At 41.7% G+C, this 21,931-nt stretch overlaps 1 protein-coding gene across 1 annotated transcript in view; it reads left to right on the forward strand.

Annotated features, from left to right (window-relative positions):
- The first annotated feature begins 3,168 nt into the window (after window positions 1-3,168).
- Window positions 3,169-21,931, forward strand: part of LOC310928690 (peroxisome biogenesis factor 10-like) — a 44,179-nt gene continuing 25,416 nt past the window's right edge. The window contains exons 1-4 of the mRNA XM_083891329.1: window positions 3,169-3,547; window positions 9,108-9,188; window positions 20,087-20,499; window positions 21,539-21,705. Coding sequence (XP_083747455.1) covers window positions 3,436-3,547; window positions 9,108-9,188; window positions 20,087-20,499; window positions 21,539-21,705 — 773 coding nt within the window. The 5' untranslated portion in view covers window positions 3,169-3,435. The remainder of the gene's footprint in view (window positions 3,548-9,107; window positions 9,189-20,086; window positions 20,500-21,538; window positions 21,706-21,931) is intronic.

Raw genomic sequence — 21,931 nt, forward strand, 5'->3', positions numbered from 1 at the left:
GGTGAACCACCCCCTCTGCAACACACACACACTCTAACACACCGTGCTGCTCATCTTCAGCCTGTATGTCTCTTACAGTATGTCAGGTGTATTTTACTGTAACAGGCTCTCAATACCATCATGTGTTGAGAGCTCCTTGGCATTCTGTATCACAGTATGGTATTGGACCTGAGACCAACAGGAAGAGGCTTCAGGGTGTAATCAAAGCAACACTGAAGATTGTTGGGTTCCCTCTCACCTTGTGTCACACTCCAGTGACACAAGGTGACCTTTTCCACTTGACTTCTGTCTAAAAGCGCATTTGTCAAATGAAAATGACTTACTTACTTAATTACTGAACTGATCACAACACAATATTACCAATTGGAAGAGTTTATAACAGAAGGAACAAAACTGAACTTGAGTGTGAATAAGAAAACCTTAATTAAATAATAAAAACATTCAATAATTAATATGCATCTAAAGATATATATTATTACATTACTGTATTTTGCCCTGGGACGACAATACAAGACTTCCATAGATGTTGATCCATTTGAGACAGGTACGTTTGATTTGTATTCCAGCCAGTTTACATACTATAGCTCCATCTCAGCATATTTGTATACCAAATCCTACAGGGTTATAGGCTATAAGACAAAACATAATAAATCCCTGGGTGGATGCGGGCGCCACCTTGTGGCTAAACATCGACGCTGAAGTCATTAGAACTTAATCACAAGTTTTGATTTTCAAATAATTATTAACACTATTATTGGCCATGTCTGTCTTGACTGCGGCTGATGGCGACCTCTGCTGGTGACATTAGATGCTAGCTTATTTCGGCAGGGTAAACGTTTTCTACAATATCCATTCACACACTCAGCTAAAATAATAATTATAGCCTACATGTCCTTCTCCCAAACAACCAGCTGTTATAGTTTCACTTTTCACAAAAATACATGTACTACATTACAGTGTATAAAGAGAATATAATATAATCTGTATGAAAATAAATTAGCACGCTTTTATTTTGAAGTTTTTACACTTCACTTCCGCTTCCGGTCTGTCAGCCGCCGTCTCGAGAATTAAGAAACGAAAAACAAAAGAAGGAATTTGCAAAAAACAAATTTGGGCCGTTATTTTGTTTTGTTTCTTTCGTTTTTCCGTATTTTGGTTAAATACGAAAAAAGGAAATAGGAGCACTGTTTCCGTTTGTTCATATTTGGGTTGAATACGAAACAAGGAAATAGGGGCGCTGTTTCCGTTTTTTCGTATTTTGGTTCAATACGAAACAAGGAAATTTCCGTTCTCTCGTTTGTTGGTATTGTGAACAAACACCCCCTGGAGCTCCGCTGTTAAACATTTTTTTCACCTTTTCACACTATTAACTAATCAAGCCTTGTCCGATATTAAGGTTTCTTCCCTGTACTACTACTCACTTACTGTTGTAAGTTTATTTGTAAAACTAACTAAAGAAAATAAAGTTAAAAAATTAAAATCTGTCACGCCAGTGTGTTGTTGTCACTACTGTTGTCGCTACGCTTGGCGAGACACGGCACCCTCCTCCGCCTCTCCTCAGAGATAGGTGCGCGATCACGGCTTTGCCTGGGCGAAGAAAAAAAGTAAATTAATCAGTTAAACACTGTTGATTTCTTCTCATGGAACCGATATTAAAACTATTCTGGTTGAGTCTGCTGGTGAAGGCAGGTTATCCAGCCGCTGTCACACACAAAGACCGTCTCTCCCCCAGCGCAGCGAGGCAGCCGGGAGCCCACAGACTGAACTGATATAGATACGGTTCATATGTATAAAACACATAAACAGCGGGAGAAATGGTGGGCGTGAGTCTATATATTTAATAAAATGGAAATGTACTTTTAATCTCATAAATCTGCGACTTTATTTTCTCGTATATTTGACACTTTTAATGTCGTGAATCTGCGACTCCGAGCTGTCGCTCAAAACTCAGCAGAGAGCTTCCTAAGCCCCGCCCACTCTAAGCCTTGTTTCGGATTTGTGTACCTGTAAAAAGGATTTGTGTACCTGTAATAAGGATTTGTGTTAACAAGGTATAAACATTTTTTTACAACTTCAACTTTACGGTTACACATTTGTGACTTTCATGTACAACTTCAACTTTACGGTTACACATTTGTGACTTGAGTTTGCGCATGTGAAATCTGCAGTTACATGTGCTTGTGACTTTTGCACCAAATATACCTTCATACAGATTCGACTCCGTTCTATACAGTCACAGATGAAGAAGACGTGCACAGCACTCAACAGGTAACTCTCGCTGGCTTCGGCGTCACTCGGGACTACTCGGGTCCTTCCGGCGTCGTTCGGTGACGTGACTGACGTCCCGAACACGGCAGAGCAGGGAAGTTTGCACACTTATGTTTAAGACGGGGGTGGACACTGCAAGCGCAGGTTCATAAACCTGAGCCGTCTCTCCGCTGGCACAGGTGTGGAGAGAAAAAATCCTGGCGCCGTGCCTGACTGGAGCTTATTTGCAACGTCAAAGGTAGCACGACTCGGGGTGGGAATCGTTTGCTTTTGTCTGGCTCTCCGATTTGACCAATCATGCTGTCTGACTGAGGTTAGGACCTCCTACGTCATTAACATAGGGACACAGAAATAAATAAATGTAGGTGAACAGAAATGTAGAAATAAATAAATGTAGGTGAACAGAAATAAATAAATACATAAATGTAGGTGAACAGAAATGTAGAAATAAATATAAAGCATTTATTTATTTATTTATGCATTTCTATATTTATTTATTTATTTGTGTATTTATTTATTTATTTATGCATTTATTTCTGTATTTATTTATTTATGCATTTATTGGTGCATTTATTTATTTATTCCTGTATTTATTTATTTATTGATATGTCAGTTATGGTCCTCCATAACATACAGCATTAAAATACATTATTATTCAATGCATTCATTCATTTATTTATTTATTCATTGTTTCCTTTCCTCTTATCTTCTGAGTTACACTCCAGCTCATTAGGTGGCGGTAATACACCGACACTGTTAACACCTGCCAAAATAAGTCAACGAAGAAGAATAGCGATCTTCTCGGCAACTTCCGTTCTTATTTCATTTATTTCTTTGGTCACGGATTCATTACATTCATTGAAATGTAAAGCGTAATCCTAGGAACGGGTCCATATTGTGTCAGGTGGTCACACACCTTGGACAGAGAAGTGAGTTAGCTTAGCGCGTTAGCGGAGCTGCGGCCTTGTGACGCTACAGTATTTTGAGTTTGACAAAACAGCTCAAAGTGGCTGAGACGTCTGTTCTGTGGATGTAACTGATGAGACTCGCACGGGTTTGTTTTTGTTCTGAATAATAACCTTGGTCAGTAGACGTGACATATCTCGCCATGAACGACACATTTGCTCGCTTCTGACATTAACATCCTGCGGTTAACTAACAATAATAATGCCCCTCGCCCCGGCAAACCAGTCCCAGTTGATTCGGTCCAGCCAAAAGGACGAATATTATCAAACTTTCCTGAGGAACAACGCCAACGAAGCTTTTCAAACACTTGCTGGTAAGTTAAACATACTATAAAGCAGTTCTCTGCTTCCTTAGCTTACTGTAGCGTCGAGCTTTACACTCAAAACATATGCTAATTTTTCTGAGTTGCAAAACCTATCCGAAATATGTCATTTTATTGTGTTAAATCAATTAATACAAATAAATACTGGGACGCTTTCAATTTCTTCATCTTCATTGAGTCACTAACCTTGACGTATGAAAATGTACAGACAATGCTGTCTTTGTGCTCAAATGATTGATATGAGTAAATGAACTGTACGGTCTCCTTTAAATCAGGTGAAATAAACGCATTTTGGGTAACTGCAGAGTTGAAGAGTGTAAGCTATTAATTGCTAACAAATTGACAAACAAACACACACACACTCACCGGCCACATTATTAGGGTTGGGAATCGCACGGTACCTCACAGGAAATGTATCATAGTAAATTTGACTCAAATTGGAGAAAAATGTACCCTAAAAAATATAACATTTGATCCCAATCTAAATGGAGTAAAAACTACTCTTCCCACAGAGTGAGTAGTTTTTACTCTATTTAGTGTCCATAATGTACTCTACATGATGATAATTTACTCTATGTTGTATTAAATCAAAATAACTCTACAGTCACTTTCCTCAATGTGGTGATGTATTTTACTCTTTACTGAATAATATTTTACCGAAAATAGAATTCACTCTAGCAAGAATTATATTCTCCTCCTTATTGATTCATATTTTACTCTTCACCAAATTGTATTCTGCTCCATATACAATAGTATGATACTCTCTTTAGAATAATGGCACTCGAAATAGAAATCTATTTTGCTCAAAATATGATTATATTCAACACTATATAGTTTAATATTATCTAACTGTTTGCTTCTCAATTAAAATTGTATGTTACAGCATTAAAAAATGCACATCACTTGTCTGGAGTGACATTTGTGAAGTTTCTCTGAACTCAGTGAATCAGAAACAATTCAGCAAAGCAACTTAGCACATTTATTAATCATACAATCAAAACATGTTTGCATTACACAAACTAATGCAACAGAAAAACACATTGCAATACATCCACCATGTTGCCAGTCAATTCCAGCAGATTTGTTTCAAGAAGAACCCTGTCATACATCAGAAATCAAAATTGTGGCCTGTTCAACAACAAATAGAATCCATATATTCAAATAAAATACAAGAAACTGCATTAAAAAATGTAAAAGAAGACAATGGACCCTATTCACACAACAGCCATATTCCCTTGATGTGACGCTAAGGGTGGGAAGCTCACCGTTATTGTGCACTTTCCCATTTCACAGCTGGGAACAATGAACAGATTTGAATTATCACTACCATATGCTGTCTGTATATCAAGTGCTTTATGAAAAAAAGGTCTTTGACATCAACTACATGAGGCCTAACTTTTGTGCACACAATTTTAAAAGCATTGAAATGCTCATCAAGACTTATTGTTTGTAAGGAAAGAGTTGCCAAAAGCAACTTCCCATCTTTGACAACAAAACATGGTGGATTCTCTGAAAAACTGGCATCTCACAATGAACTCACACACGAACAACTAAACCTGGACAATACACAGTTCCATTGTGTTTGGCCCATCTCACATATAATACATTGGTGTCAACAGGTACCTGAAGCATCTCTGCCATCTCATAGCCCCATTCCATCACTTGTAAAGACAACATTTTACAAGGGCCTGTCGTCACTCTGCTGGGGTCAAATGTCTGCCACTTATATGCCATTTGTGTTTGGTGTTTCCTTGCCAATGTTTTTGTTATATTTTTTGAAGTTGTTAACTCGTTTTTTAAAGAAATATTGTTTCGCTTCATATCGCATACACCAAGTATGGAAAAGGTCTGATTTCGAAATACACATAGTAGGGGTGTCACGGTATGAAAATTTAACCTCACAGTTATTGTGACCAGAATTATCACGGTTTTCGGTATTATCGCGGTATTTTTTTAAAAGTGTGTGAATATGTTCAGAAAGCATTGATAGTCATAAAAGCTATGCATTTTTTTGAAGGCTGATATGAGACCACAAGTCGGCAAAGCGCAAATCGAGAAAAAAACGGAAAAAGTTTTTTTTTTTTCAAAATTAGGGATTTATGTTTTTTTCAAAATTACACAAGTTGAAGTTTTGAAGAAGCCACTACATGCTTCAAATCACAGTATTGTGGGTCTTAAAACCATAAACTTTGTGTTTGAATTAAGGTTGTTTTATCGCTGTGAATCATTCCTAGTTTGGGTGTGGTGATTTTTTCAGCCAATCAGCTGACGCTAACGGAGAATACACATGGCTAATTAATATGCACGCACAGAGAGAGAGGGAGGGGAGGGGAGTGTGTGTGTGTGTGTGTGTGTGTGTGTGTGTGTGTGTGTGTGTGTGTGTGTGTGTGTGTGTGTGTGTGTGTGTGTGTGTGTGTGTGTGTGTGTGTGTGTGTGTGTGTGTGTGTGTGTGTGTGTGTGTGAAATTAAAGCGTGATTGTCATCAAAGCTTTGTTTGACAAAGGAAGGCAAGGAAACCAGGACAATAATTGTCTGTGGCTGAACATCTTCACAAGGACAGAGAAAGCACAGAGACTGCTGGTGTGTGGACTGTTAGCATTTCAAGCTAGCGATCTTTATGCTAACATGTTAGCAGACTTCATCGTCACAAAAACAACAAACAGATGGATTAATCACCGGCTGATAGAGAGCAGGACACACACGGTAGTTGTCTGAGATGATGATGTGACACCAGCACCGCACTATATTGTTATGGGTGAGTTTTCATATACGTATATGTCCTGAGGGCTGTCGTCTCCTCCTTCGGCCATGATTCCAGCTTCGATAAAGTTTGACTGACTTGACTTCGTTGTAGACTACAGAGTGCGCCTGCGCGGCAACTTCAGCAGACTTGGATTAGGGATGCACCTATCCACCTTTTTTCACTTCCGATCCGATCCCGATATCTGACTTTAGATAGCTGCCGATACTCCGATACTATTCCGATATAGATGCTCTGTTTGCTTTAATATTATTATCATTGTTTTTGTCATCATTTTGATTATAAGGCTTTAATAAACTCCTTTATACAGCCAAGTGTGATATGTACGACTTTTACAACGTTTACAGCAACTTTACAGACCCCTGGCGACACACACACACACACACACACACACACAGTGAGCGCACACACGAACGGAGTCACAGACACACACACATAAACAGAGTCACAGAAGAGCCGTGAATCTTCAAACACTCCAAACACAACGCGATGCCGGCGTTTTAAATAAATTAATTTGCGTCTCCGTGTTAATCATTGATTTCACCGGACATTTTGGCCGGCGATATTTTATTTCGCCAGCTAAATTCACGTGACAACATATATACCGGCTAACGTGAACCCTGGCTTGGAGGAGTGTGATTTTCATTGTTTTTATGCCGCTGCCAGAACTGTTCTCCTCAGCGAGCAGGCGTTTAAAACGGTGACGGCTGGGATTACGTCGGCTGCAGGTTGCAGGTTGCTGAACTTCCTGGTTCAATCATGCTCGCCTGCTAGCTGGCTGTAAACTGTGGAGTGGATTTCCTGAACGGAGTCGTGATTCATTACTCCGCGTCTCATCGAGACACGTCTCAGTTCAGGAAACCCATTCCACTTTTTGCAGCCAGCCAACAGAGCATTCAGTGAATCACTTGTGGAGACATTTCAGCACACACACACACGGATCGGAAATTTCCGATCCAACTGTACAGATTTCCGATCCGTCAATTTAGTCTGTATCGGAACCCGATACGATACTGGATCGGATCGGCCCCATCCCTAACTTGGATACGATTAATCACGATCAATCACGATTAATCACAATTCGTATATATGCCAAAAAAGTTCTAATTTTCTCTTTATATTGTTGTAGGAACAGAGAGATAGATAAAGTATGTGAAAATATAAATGTAAAGAACAATAAAATACTGTAAATAACTTGTAAAAACCTATACAAACCTAGTAAAAAAAATAAACTCACATTATAAGACAATATAAATAAATAGAAAAAATAAAATTCTGTAAATAACTTAAAAAAAAAAGCTATACATTGCACTGTAAATAACTCACATTATAAACAAAATATAAAGTATAGAAGTTAAATAGTTTTCTTGTGGTACTAAACCCACAGCGGGAAATTCCTCATCAGCACCTTTGAAGCACTGCTTCTACTAGTTAGCGTTCGGTTCAGCTAGCATTTCGACGCTAATGTTAGCTGCTGTCTGTGTCTCTGTTAGTTAGACAATGACTGTTAATGTTATGATTATATCATTATCTGCGCCAGTAGCGTCACTTACAACTGTGTGTCTTTCTTTCTTTTTTCTTCATCCTCTTTTTTTTATCCTCTTCTAACTTCCTGATTGATAACTCCTCTTCATTTTCCTTCAGCTTCACACGGGTTAACGTGAGGAGACGTGGGGCCCCTTTAGGGAGGTTTTCTACTGAGATGTCATTGTAAATCAACCCTTGTTGTTTAAGGGGGGCGGGGATTCAGCTGGTCACTGATGCATTTAGGCTCCGAGTGTCGGGAGCCCCCCTATCGGCTCGGGTTCCCAAGCAGTTGCCCGCCGCCTTGCCTGTTCATAAACTGCACGTCTACCCGTAGCGCGATGAAAGTGAGAGTGCGTTGATGCGTTTAAAAAAAAATTACGCTTTAATTCCACAAATTAATCATCCTGCGTTAACACGTTAATTTTGACAGCTCTTATATTTTTTTGAAATTAAGACGGTAATTTTTATAGTCAACATTTTTATCGGGGTTTACCACTACACCGGTATCCGTGACATCCCTAACACATAGGGTCATCCACCATGAGATGAAGCTTTGGTATCAGCCTCTTGTTTGGATACATGTTTGAATAACTAGACTACGGGGTTGCTTTCAAAGGGAGCGAGGTTCCACACCAAGGTACACTTGGGTGTACAAACTCAATAGAGCATGGTCCGTCAATTCGAAGGATTTTCTAATAGAGCAAAGTGCTTCGAGAAAGGTAATTAAATTTCAATCTAGTGCCGCATTAAAAACGGACCGTGTGGAAAGTGGTTAGGACCACGTTTTGGGTGATTTGGAGTGTTTTGGAACATAAACACCAAAACACTCCAAATCACCCAAAGCGATATTCAGCCAACAAGTCGATTCGATACGATTTGATATAGTTCAATACTCTTACATAATTTTCTGAAATATTTTAATGTCTATTTTGAGATTTTATCACACAACAATCTCTAGTGTTCACAGAGAACAAAAAACCCATTGAGATGGTTAACTGGGATTAGAAAGCCAACAGTAACTAAAGTAATGACCATTACTATCAGGGTATGAAGAAGACTCGGAACAAACAACATATCAAACATTGAAACCGATGGGCATCAGCAAGAGCACATCAACCCAGGGTGGTGTTTTTAACAATTTCAGGATCCCTCTGCACCTATTAAAGTGGTTGGTTGGTATGTTGTTCATCCTCTAAGTGAAGGCTGTGGTCTGGACTTGTGCTTCAATATTAAAGGTTTTTTGTTCTTTGTTTCCCCCATTAGGATCTAAAAGATGGCTGGACTGGAGGAAAGAGTTAGAGCTGCTATCAGACCTGGTATATTATGGATTAACTACATTATCAGGTAATTACTAACCAAACCTTTTGACTTATAGGTAAAATAGGCAGGATTCTCTTTTGTTATTTATAGTTCTCCAGCAATTAATCAATTATGACTTGATTACTAAATTAATCATCAATCATGGCCATGGGGTCAGATCCCCACTTTCTAGGATTCAAAAACTTGGAAAACTTGATACCCACTTTACTGGTTTTGGGGTCTGGTCAGACTGGCCAGATCTGAATGACCTTTGTTTCTGTGTCACTGGAGTGGGTGCGGTCTGACTCTGGGACTGTGATTGTCTCAGAGGACATTATAACTGACCCTCTCACTGCCGTTAAGGCAACAGCAACACATGGTGGTCACAGTCACCTGCTAACATCTGTAGGTGCCCGGCGAACTCTTCAACTTGCACCAACATCAACAACAAAAACACTGGACTGGACTGAAACTTCAGGGAAAACTTGCATGTCTTCCCTCTGCTGATCACTCTGTCTCACACATTCCTCAAGAACACTGCACTCAATGAGGACATTCTCATTGCCTGCATCACAATAGGGCTGAACGATATATCGTTATCGTATCGATATCGAGATATGAACATTCAAGATATTAATATCGAAAAAGTGACGATATAAGCGATATATATTTTCCCCCGCGCTCGCCCTGAATGTACAGCTCCGGCAGTCGAAATAATCTCTTTTTTACGATTGCCCTTGAATGCACCACTACGGCCAGCCAATCACAAACCTTATTTCATGCTTGCTGTGGATCGACAGCTGAAGCAAACCAATGACAAACATAGGAGGGCGGGATGGAGACGGAGACTGAGACGCACACTCACACACACGACATACAGTGGGAAAATCAAAAAAAAAAGAAAGAAAAGTGACATGAGTGCGGAAGATAATGAGGCCGGTGGCGATTTTGTGCCAAAACATAAATCATCGATCATTTCGCCACAACCACGGACCTGTGGTCAAGCCGGACAACCGAACCTTACATCAGTTTAACCATCCATTTTATTACAACAAACTCCGAACTCGAGAGCCGATGTCTGCAGACGTCCTTCTTCCCCGGGCAGCATACAGGTGATGATATAGCGCAGGAGATGAGAGCTGCGTTAGCTGCTAACGGTTAGCAGACTGGGACTTGAAGGAGGACCAACAGGTTTGCGTGATGACTGATAACGCATCGAACATTAAAGCCGAGCTGCAGTAAAAAATGTGATGATGACATTTTTTTTATTTATTCTTTGGTAACTTTATGTTAATGTTGATGACTGGCAGTGAGTTCTCATCAATAAAACTGCACTTTCCATGTGGAAAATTTCCACAGTCTTTTGTATAATGTTTTTATTTATTTTTTTTATAAAAAAAAAATGTTTATGAAAAATGCTTGGTTTTCACCAAACCTGTAGTCATATCGTATCGTATCGATATCGAGATATCTGGCATGAATATCGAGATATGAAATTTTGTCCATATCGTTCAGCCCTACATCACACCTCAGAACACATCATTGAAACACTGTCAGACATCCGAAATGGCTGCCATGCCTACAAAGGAATGTACATAGCATGTCATGCAGAATAGTGGACCTCATAATGAAAGACATATTAAACAATTTTCCACCCTCAGTAAGAATGTACAAACATTCTCAGGTAGAACCATCCATGATTTAGCACTGTAATAGTAACTCTAGTACTTTCTTACACCTGGCTGCCAATACACCAGGGGCCTCATGTACAAAGACTTGCGTGGATTTCCTACTGAAACTTGGCATACGCCAAAACCCAGAAACTGTCGTACGCACTAATAAATTCAGATGTATCAAAGTGTGCGTACGCATGGATCCAAGCACGTTTCTTTTGTACATCCCAAATCAATGTGGAATTGAGCACACATGCAGAGGTGCCAAACTCCTCCCTGTCCACGCCCCATTTAAATAAGCCCTGAGATTCACCTCTTTGATCAAATAACAATGGACAATGGAAAGAAAAGTAATTTCACACAGTCTTAGCAAGAGATTCTAGTGAATGAAGTGGAGACACGCAGGGAGATTTTGTTTGGTACCCTGTCAACAGGGATATATATGACAAAAAAGACGTGTCGGAACGTGTGTGTGGGTCTGTAAATGCCGTGGGATCCGAGCAGCGCACACTAGGGCTGGGCGATATGGACCTAAAGTCATATCTCGATATATTTTGGTTGAATAACGATATACGATGTATATCTCGATATTTTTTCCGCAAAGTGAGAGCTGTGAAATGAAATGTTCAGTCAAAGCCAAATATAATAATAATAAAATGAAAACATAAGCACTGTATATCAACAGGAGTGCCTTTTATAAAATCAAAGCTCCATAAGGTGCACATTTAAATAAAAAAAATATCTTGAATAAAAATAGCCTATAAAATAGGCCAATCTTTTTCTGAAAAAAATATGTGTATATGAGAAAAGTACAATATCAAAATGTTTTAGTTTGACAACTATAAATGGCTTTTGAAAATAGTAAATAGTAAAGGACAGCATTTATATATAGAGAGAACAAAATAAAGTGCTCATTTTAAGAAAAACATTTTTAAACATCAGCTTCAGATTACCTTTTCGTTTTTGTTAACTTCTCTGAACAGTCTCAACCAGTTGCATAAGAAACAGAGCAGCAACTCAATAAACATTTCCCCCTCTTTTATTTTACTTTGATAAACAGTAGTGCTGTCACATGTGCTGCTTGACCACATATCGCTGGTCGACGCTAAATGGGTGACTTTGGGAGCCGGTTTGCAAGACTATCTGACGTCACTGTACATTTGCGGCAGTGCTTCTCGCGCACAATAGTTGCGACTGGGAAGCGCATATCTCGGGTCCATCGTTTTCATTAGCTTTTCATTAACGTGTCTTTGGCCATGTGAAAGGACACCGCTTTTGTTATTGCACACCACTTGTCTGGAGTTTTGTCGGGTTGTGGACGGCTTGCGCCTGTGGCTTCTGCAGCGCGCAGTTTCACACACTCTGCATATTGTACTTTGTGCCACGTTTTTAATTTGTGAAAAAGATTCGTATTGCTCCCATCACTGGCTGCAACGTGCTTATGGCACTCCCTACATATAGCATGGTTTTGTTGCTCGTCCGATGATTTGTATCCAAACCATCTATTTGAGTGATTGAGCCACTGCTTTTTCTTTTACTAACCCAGACGCTCTCCTCACACTCCGCAGACGTTGCTGCTTTCTCCATGTGAAGTGGAGTGTCTGTACCTGCCTCTCCCCTCTCTGTGCATGAAAGAGGGGCGGGGCGCGAGGAGCAGTGCAGAGAGCTCCGGTCAGCGGCTTGTCTGGAGCAAGGATCACAGCGCTAATTTGAACTATATTGATATACACGATAGGGTCTAATTCCATATCGCATTTAAAAAATATATCGATATATCGTCCAGCCCTAGCGCACACACAGAGATTAAAAAGTATGGATGCACCGATTAATCGGCCAGTGATCGTAATCGGCTGATTTTCACATGTTCGGCCGAAATCGGTGACCGGCCGATCAGACAGAATATTCCGATTTTAATAAGCCGATCAAAATGCACCCGCATCGCGCAGCATCAGCAACACACGTGCACGCGGCTACACGCACATGTAGTAGAGTGTAGGGCTGGGCGGTATACTGGTTCACACTGAATACGTTTTTTTTCCGTTATGATATGAATTTTTAATATACGGCCGTACCGGTGTATTTGATTACACAACATCCGCGCCGCTGCCGTCTGCTTTGCGAGTGAGCGCGCCCTCTGCATGTAAACGTTTCATTCATGTTTATATATTTGTTTCAATCACTGAACGAAGCCTGTCATATTTAAGACAAGAGTCAGGACCTTAAATCACTTGCACAAAACTCAGCATTTGTTTGTCATTTAAACCTGTGTGGAGAGAGAGAGAGAGAGAGAGAGAGAGAGATTATCTTTTACATTTTTCTGGAGGAGAAAAAAACAGAAGAAAAAATACAAACATAAAAAACATTCAACTCAGGATTTGACCAAAAACTAAAACATTGTTTTCCACAGAACATAAAACACTCTTCTCTCCCCACACTTGCAAAAATTCCGTCAAGTTATTCGTTAACTTAAAGAAAGTAAAATCAGTTTTTAGTCTGGTTTTTAACATCCTCACAAACATGCGTTTTGCGTCCACATCCACGCTGTTCTCTACTCTGTTCCTCCGTGTTATGTACACGGCCATTTTTGAATGACCAACGAAAAAATTAAATAACTGGCAGTGAGTTTTTTTCCTCTTGTCATATCTGTAACCAAGAATAAAAACAGAGTGAGAGAACGTTTCATCAAACAAAGAAAAAAGCTGAACCAGAAAAAGAAACAGAGACGTTAATCTGACACAGTGTAAAAAACAGTGAAAGATGGTTTCTCTGTGTGAACAGAAAGGACATGAATCAGTGACGTTAGGGTTAATGACAGAAATAAAAGCATTTACAGCCACCGCTCCATGGAGAAGCCTCCACTGGAGGTCTCCAGCTTTCTTGGTCAGCGGTGGCTTATACAGAGTTTTCCACTCTGGCTTCTGGACAGTTGTGAGGGACAGGTGAGTCCTCCAGGGAGTGTCCACTCTGTCCCTGAGCTTACTCTGCAGTAATGCTTTTAAAACCAGGTAGTACACTGTCCTACCTGTCATGTTGTCTAAACCATAATCACTAAAAACATTCATTTTTAAATAAAAACCAGAGTCACTTTCAAAAACAGGGGTGATTTTCATATTTGGGAAGGAGTCAGTGGGATCAGGCTGAGCTGAGCCATTACAGTACTGAGTTAAAAGAGTCAGTTCAGAGTCAGTTAGCTGCCGCTTCCAGTCCTTCAGCAGGAGACCGCTCACCCTGACTGACCTGGTCCCCAGACACTGTGTCAGGGCAGCAGCATTGTCCAGGTGAGGTCCACACACCTGAACCACACGGCCCAGAGTCAGGACCCTGGCATCATAGAGTTTCTGCAGTAGGGACGGTCCCATGATGCAGCGAAAGCGTGTCCCGTGAGTCACTGGTTCATTCAGGAGCCAGAAGAGAGAGTCACATCTCCCTCGTGTCTTAGAGAAAAGTCCCCACACTTTAAAAAGCCCCTTGTAGAAGGTGGAGAAGTTTCCCAGGTTAAAACCACGTAAATCCATTAAAAACAGAGAGTCTGCCAGACCCAGTCCGCCACAACGCTCCAGTATGGCACGAGCCACTGGCCTCCAGACCAGGTCCGAGGGTCCAGTTAAGAAGCGCTGGATGTGCTGGAGCCTGAAAGCTGCTCTCCTGCTCGCCAGGTGGACTAATCCATGGCCCCCCTCTTCTTTTGGGAGAAAGAGGACACTCTGTGGAACCCAATGCAGACGATCCCAGAAGAAGTCCACCAGAACCGCTTGCACTCTGGACAGCAGCTTCTCTGGCGGGTCCAGACACATCAGCCGATGCCACAGCATGGAAGACACCAGGTTGTTTATAACGAGGACTCGACCTTTAAAGGACATCTTAGGCAGAATCCACCTCCACTTCTTAAGACGACCCTCGACCTGTTCAAGGAGTCCATCCCAGTTCTTGGAGGTAGAGGCTTCGTCTCCAAGATGAACACCCAAATACTTCAGTCCTCCCCTTCTCCACACTAAGCCCCCTGGTAAAGACAATGCATTCTCCAGCCCCTCCCCCACTGCCACAGCTTCACTTTTCCCCCAGTTGATCTTTGCAGAGGAAAGCTTCTTGAAGTCAGCGGCAGTTTGGGAGATGCTGTCAACATCACCTTGAGACCTCACAAAGAAAATGACATCATCAGCATACGCTGACACTTTAAAACAGTTCTCAAAACCCGGAAAAGACAGACCAGACAAACGAGACCTGAGCTTGTGTAGAAAAGGCTCCAGAGCCAGAGAGTACAGCATTCCTGACATTGAGCAGCCCTGTCTCACACCTCTCTGAACTTTAAAAGGAGCGCTTAAACTGCCATTGACCTTCAGCACACTCTCAATGTCACTGTACAGGACCTTGATCTTAGCTATAAAACCTGAGCTGAAGCCAAAAGCCTGCAGCGTCTGCCACAGGTAAAGGTGTTCAACTCTGTCAAAAGCCTTTTCTTGATCTAGAGAAATCAGACCAAACTGTGAGCCTAATGAACTAGAGAGTTCCAAAATGTCACGAATTAGAGTGATGTTATCAGATATCAGCCTGCCGGGCACACAGTAGGTCTGGTCTACACCGATGACCTGCTCCATCACCTTCCTGAGCCTCATGGCCAGCACCTTGGACAGCAGCTTGTAGTCGGTGCACAGTAGAGACACTGGACGCCAGTTCTTGAGAGCTTGAAGGTCTCCTTTCTTTGGGAGGAGGGTGAGGACAGCCCTCCTGCAGCTCAGCGGTAGTCGTCCCTTATACAGACTGTCCTGTAGGACACACAGAAGATCCTCCCCAATGACTGCCCAGAAGGTCTTGTAGAACTCTGCAGGGAGGCCGTCTATGCCGGGAGCTTTCCCACTCTGCAGAGTCTGTAGCGCCTCCTGCAGCTCCTGGGCAGAAAGTTGTGCGTCCAGACCGTCTCTGTGGTCCTCTGTGACCTTTGGCAGTCCTTCAAAGAAAGACAGCGCCACCTCCGGTTCCTCCTGAAATTCTGTGGAGTACAGTTCCTGATAAAAACTGACAGCACACTGCCGAATGTCAGCGTCCTCCTGAAGTATCTGTCCGTCCTCAGACCTCAGTGAGTGCATCAGTCTTTTTTGGCCACTCTTGCGTTCCAGCCCAAAGAAAAAATGAGTGGGAGCATCCATCTCCATGACTCTCTGGAAGCATGACCGGACCAGAGCACCATGTGCATGAAAACCCAGCAGGTCTGACAGAGCTGAGCGTTTGGCTTTGAGAACTTTAATTTGTTCTCGATCTCCTGTGGAATCTGCTAGACTTTGCAGTTGAACCACTTCTCTCTTCAGATCTCTCATGTCTCTCGTCACATTGAGAGTGTACTGCAAACAAAGCTGTTTAATCTGGACCTTCCCTATGTCCCACCACTGCTGTAACGAGCTGTACTCGCATTTAGTTTGTTTAAAATAAAACCAAAAATAACTGAATACATTCTTAAAACCAGTGTCTGACAGCAGTGTGGTGTTAAAATGCCAATAAGCACTTTTACATCTGATCTTCTTTATAAAAACCACACAGTGTACAAGAGAGTGATCAGACAAACCCACAGGACAAATAAAACAGGTCTTAAAAACATTAGCATGGTGCTCATAACAATAAAAACGATCAAGCCTGGCCAAAGACAACAGGTTATCCCTGCAGTGAGTCCAGGTGAACTGACGCTGTTTTTTGTGGATCCATCTCCACACGTCACACAGCTCAAAGGTTTCTACTATTGTTGCTAAACATTTCTTGGAAGCAGCATTGGGTTCTGGGTGATTCCTGTCTAGCACAGGATTTACAGTGCAATTAAAATCACCTCCTAAAAACAGATAAGTGTCACTAGAACAGTCTAAAAGCGCTTCTTTTAAAGTGTCTAAAAACACCAGTCTGTCTAAAGCTACAACAGGAGCATATACATTCATAAAAATCATTTTAGTTCTCTCGAACTCTGCTGTTATTTTTAAAAACCGTCCTGGAACAATCTCGTCGACAGTGTATGACGAGGGTGTGAATTCTCTGGAGAAGAGAATTGCGACCCCCCCACTGTTACTGTCTTTGTGGCTTAAAACCACCTCCCCAGTCCACTCCCTTCTCCAGTCACACTCATTTTCTGAGGTGCTGTGTGTCTCCTGGAGAAAAATTACATCCAGCTGCTTCGTTCGAATGAGAGTGAAGAGTGAAGCCCTCTTCACATCTTGACGTGCACCATTAATATTTAAAGAGCCCAGCTTCAACTCACACATGTTAATATAAAAGCTGCATCCAAACAAAAACACACTTAACAAGCTAAAGAAAGAAAGAATAAAACCACTCATTCAGGACTCTCTTTCTCTAACTGGTTCCGAACTTTGCATAAAATCTTTTTCAGCCTAAACATTTCGGTGTCCATAAAAGTGGGCTGACCAAGGTCTCCTTTATTTCTCATCAGAGTCCTCAAAGACTGACTGAGGAGACGCAGATCAGGGAAGTGATCCTCAACGTTCACTCCCTTCATTCCCTTTGTCTTAGTTAAAAAACTCCTGACATGTGAGAAGGTGTACTCACTGTGCACCTCCCTGTCCTCCTCATCACCCTGTGTGCTCTGAATGTCCTCCTCATCACCCAGTGTGTCTTCTTGTGTGTCGTTTTGTGTGTCACCCAGTGTGTCACCCAGTGTGTCACCCAGTGTGTCACCCAGTGTGTCACCCAGTGTGTCACCCAGTGTGTCACCCAGTGTGTCACCCAGTGTGTCTTCTTGTGCACCGTCCTCTGACCCCTCAGTGGACACCTGTGTGTGTTCCTTTAACATTTTCTTGTTTTTTTGTGACGTTTATTTTCGGTTCCACATTTTTCCTTTTAATAGAGCATTTGGGAGATTCTCCCATAGAATCGTCGTGTCTGTGTCTGTGGTGTGTGTGGCTGTGGTGCGTGTGTCTGTGGTGCGTGTGTCTGTTGTGCGTGTGTGTGTGGTGCGTGTGTGTGTGTCTGTGGTGCGTGTGTCTCAGGTGTTGCGCTGGGACCGTCGGCTCCGACAGGTGTCTCCGCCGCAGCGGCAGCAGCAGCAGCAGCAGCGTCAGGCCGGCTGACAGCTGCTCTACCCGGGCATGAGCGGACCATGTGTCCCTCTGCCCCGCAACCAAAGCACCTGAGGGAGTCCGACATAACGTGCACAGTATAATCGAAATCATCCACTCGGAATTTCAGGGCCAAATTCCTTCAGGATCATAAACACCTGTCTCCTGAAAGACACGACGTGCTTCAGGAGAGCAGATTTGCACCCGAGCGGAATCATTTTGATGGCAGACACGAGTTTCCCGTGCCGCGACAGTTCCTTCACCAGAGCTTCGTTGCTCAGAAACGGAGGTGCGTTCGAAATAATAATTTTTTTGGCAGGAGTAACCAGAGGTAACGCCTGCACCAGTGATCCTGCGACCACCACACCACTCTCTACAATAACACTCACTTTGTCAGTGCTGTCCAAAAAGATAACAACAGCACTGTTCATCCTGGACGCAGATTTGACCCTTTCATAGCCAACAACTGCGCCCACGGCGAGGCTACACGCCTCCACTGACACGCCGACACCCGGACACAGTCTAACGGCGTGTCGGCGTGTCAGCTTCTCCAACCCGGAGACTCCAGGTGCTGCCATTGTCTGCAGGGCTGCAGAGCCGGCAGACACCGGCAAACACAAATAACTCTACAACTATAAACAATAACAAATCAAAATCACTGGTTATAAAAGAAAAATTAACTATCAACAAAAAACCACCAACCAGCAAAAAAGAAGATGATAGAATTTGTTAGAAAAAGTTAGTAAATCACTCACCACACTCTCAGCCACGCTCACTCCCAACATTCAGAGAGAGAGAGAGAGAGAGAACTACACATACAGGTAGTGATTCGTTTTTGTATTTTTAGTTGTATATTGGATGTGAACAACATGGTTCCATAACACTGCACTTTTAAGATGTGTGTGAATATGCCACAGCATTATTTAGTTATATTTTATAGTGGCAATCTGTTCAAAAAGTCACACTTCAAGTTATTATGTTCCATGGTAGCATGTTCAAATGTATCATGACAATTGTTTTTGTATTTTTATATATACTTCTATTTTATAGTGATTCGTTTTTGTATTTTTAGTTGGATATTGGTTGTTAACTGATTGTATTTCCATGTTAAAATGTTCTATTAAGGAGAAAAGATGCAAAAATATATATCTTTCTGTATGCTGAAAAGTGGTTTAAAAAATTTAAATCGGAATCGGCTAAAATCGGTATCGGCAGGTCAAACTTCTTGAAAAATCGGTAATCGGAATCGGGCCCCAAAAATGGCAATCGGTGCATCCCTAATCATCAGTGCCTCGATGTCCGGGACTGAAGACAGTGATAAAGTGCAGCATGTCAGTCTCCTCTCCTCAATGAATCCACACAGCAGCTCGTTAATACATCGATAATACGTTTGAAAATAAATGTTAATGAGCGACGAATAAACAACTAAAACCTGCTTTGTGATAATATTTTTAAAAATGTAAACGAAACCCCCTCATTGTCTTCATCTATTCACATTTTATGAGAAATTACTGATTCCCAGGGAGGCTGTTTGTCTTATCGTCACTATCTCTATCACTTACTGCTTGTCCTTTCGTTGTTTTTACTGCACGTCCCGGTACAATTTAGCACCATAGAGAAAAAAACCCAGTAATTTGCAGATCCTCACTCACTCTCCACTGTGGTAACGGAAGCGAGGTAGCAATGCTGCGAGACTTGGAGCCGGAAGTGAGCGGAGCATTCTGGGAGTTGTTGTCGTTTGTGTACATGAGCAATAAATACATTTTTCTGAATTTCTCAGCCAAGAAGGCACTTTCTTCAAATATTATTTCACTCCATTTCTACTCCATAGATGACCCTTTTTTAATAGACATTCAACTTCCCAGCAGTGAAATATCTCTTTAATATGCACATGACGTGAGGCAGTAGCAGCTACTACTGCTGCTGCTGCAGTGAGTGCGAGTTAGCTAGCTAACTGAGAGTTAGCACATCATCAGCTCATTTTGGGCAGTTCAGAGAGGGAGCAGACACTTAGGGTCATGGCTTTTCTTCTACACATCCTCTGCATACAGACCCCTTTCACTGCTGCACAGAAACCTTAGAATCAGTCAAGTGCAGACAAAACTACACAATCAGCTATTTTTCCAGTGATCCTGCCTACTGTAGCTTTAATTTGAGACATTTTTTTGACTGTTCTTTCTATTTATAATCACCTTTGTATTTAAAACATCCTGCTCACCAGGTAACCAAACATTAGGGGAAGAGTACGTCAGCATTATCCAGGTGGATCCCTCTAAGTGGAAGATACCCTCTCTGGCCAGAGGTGACCTCTTTGTCCTCTGCCATGCTTTCTTGCCTTATCTCCTGGACAAGTTCCTGGTGTGTCTGGAGAACGAGCTTGAAGGTGAGCAGGAGAGCTTCACTGTGAGGCGGCGGCGGCAGGCAGCATCTGGGACATGGAGCCTGGAGTCCTGGCTGAGGAAGTGGATGCAGAGGGCAGTGGGGCTGCTGTCGGAGTCTCAGAGGAGAGCGTGTCTGCCAGCCATCTTTGTCCTACATCAGGGTCTGAGCCTCCTGCACAGATTCCATGTGGCCGTGTTCTACATCAGAGGCTCCTTCTATCACCTATCTAAGAGGATGGCTGGTATAAGCTATGTAGGTCATTGTTTTTACATTTTAAATATATTACTCATTAAAAAGATTATAAAAGTTATATTTATTTTGTATAAGTAGCTCCAGCCTAGGAGTGATGGAACTACTTTAGCATTCAAACTTGACTCAAGTGAATATTTGCAAAAAAGTATTAAAGCTGATTCTCCTTGATATTCTGACAGGGCCCTGAGACTGAGTAATAATAACTGAGTAATTATTATTTTATTGGTTATACTTTTCAGTAAAATGCATGGATGGTGTCCTCAGTGGAGATGTTTTTCACTCTGAGCTACAAATAAACTAAAGCACATTTACCAAACACTTTAAAACATTTGATCTTCATAATTAGCTTCAAAATGATGTCTTCTGCCTCTTTGAAAGTGATTGGAATTCACACAATAATTGTGCAGCATCAGGAGTAGTTAGAGGTTCAGTGGTTTTGCTCAAGGTGACTCCAACACGCTCTGGTCACCACTTAACCTCTGAGCCATGCTGACCTCATTATATCTGCACAAAAAACTATTGCTGTTGATAAAGAACTTTAGATCATATGGAGATCAAGTTAAACCACCATGTTATATATACTATACGATGAAAAATTATCTGGTCACTATCAGATTTGTTGTTGTAGCAATGCTATTATGACCATAGATTATAATTATTTCTCGATCACTTCATTGGAACACATCCTGAAAAATGGGAAACGTGTGAGAAGCTTCAGCCCAACATCCCTGGCTCTCTTAAACCTGGGGTGGAATCTAATGAATGTTACTGGTAATATCTACTATTCAAGTTGACAAACATCTGCTGCGACAAAATTCCATTACATCAGGTTTATTCAAGACGTGCTTCAGCATTACAAAAAACACACGGTGTATCAGGTAAAGTCATGGACAGTTAGCAGTTATATAAGCCCAACCTTTAGTCACATTCCAATCCCAATACTAATGAACACAGTATTTGGCAGACATAATAACAACAAAGGTGGTGACCCCTTGAGACTTTTGCACAGTACTGTAATTAATATTTTTTGTGTTTGTAGCTGCACATGATGGGCCTGGACAGAAGTGACAAGACCATCAGGAACAGTTACAGGCTGCTGGGCACAGTGTCCCTCTTTCAGCTGGTCATCACTGTCAGTCTCCAGCTCAACAACCTGAGACAGAGACAAAGAGCCAGAAAGGAGTGGAAGCGATACAGGAAGCTCAGGTACTGAACCCGCTGTCTGTGTACGCTTCATGTGTCAGACTGTTTGACTGATGCAACCAGGGTGTCTGTGCATCCTTAAAAAGTCTTACATTCATGTATCTAAAATGAAGACCTTAAAATGTCAAATTCATTAAAAATGTTATATGCTGGTCTTAAATACATTACTCAAAGGTCTTACATTTTTCTATTTAATGTTTTTTTTTTCCGGACTAGTAGATGTACTTGG

Source organism: Microchirus variegatus, assembly GCF_963457635.1.
Source record: "Microchirus variegatus genome assembly, chromosome: 6".
NCBI classification, from domain to species: Eukaryota; Metazoa; Chordata; class Actinopteri; order Pleuronectiformes; family Soleidae; genus Microchirus; species Microchirus variegatus.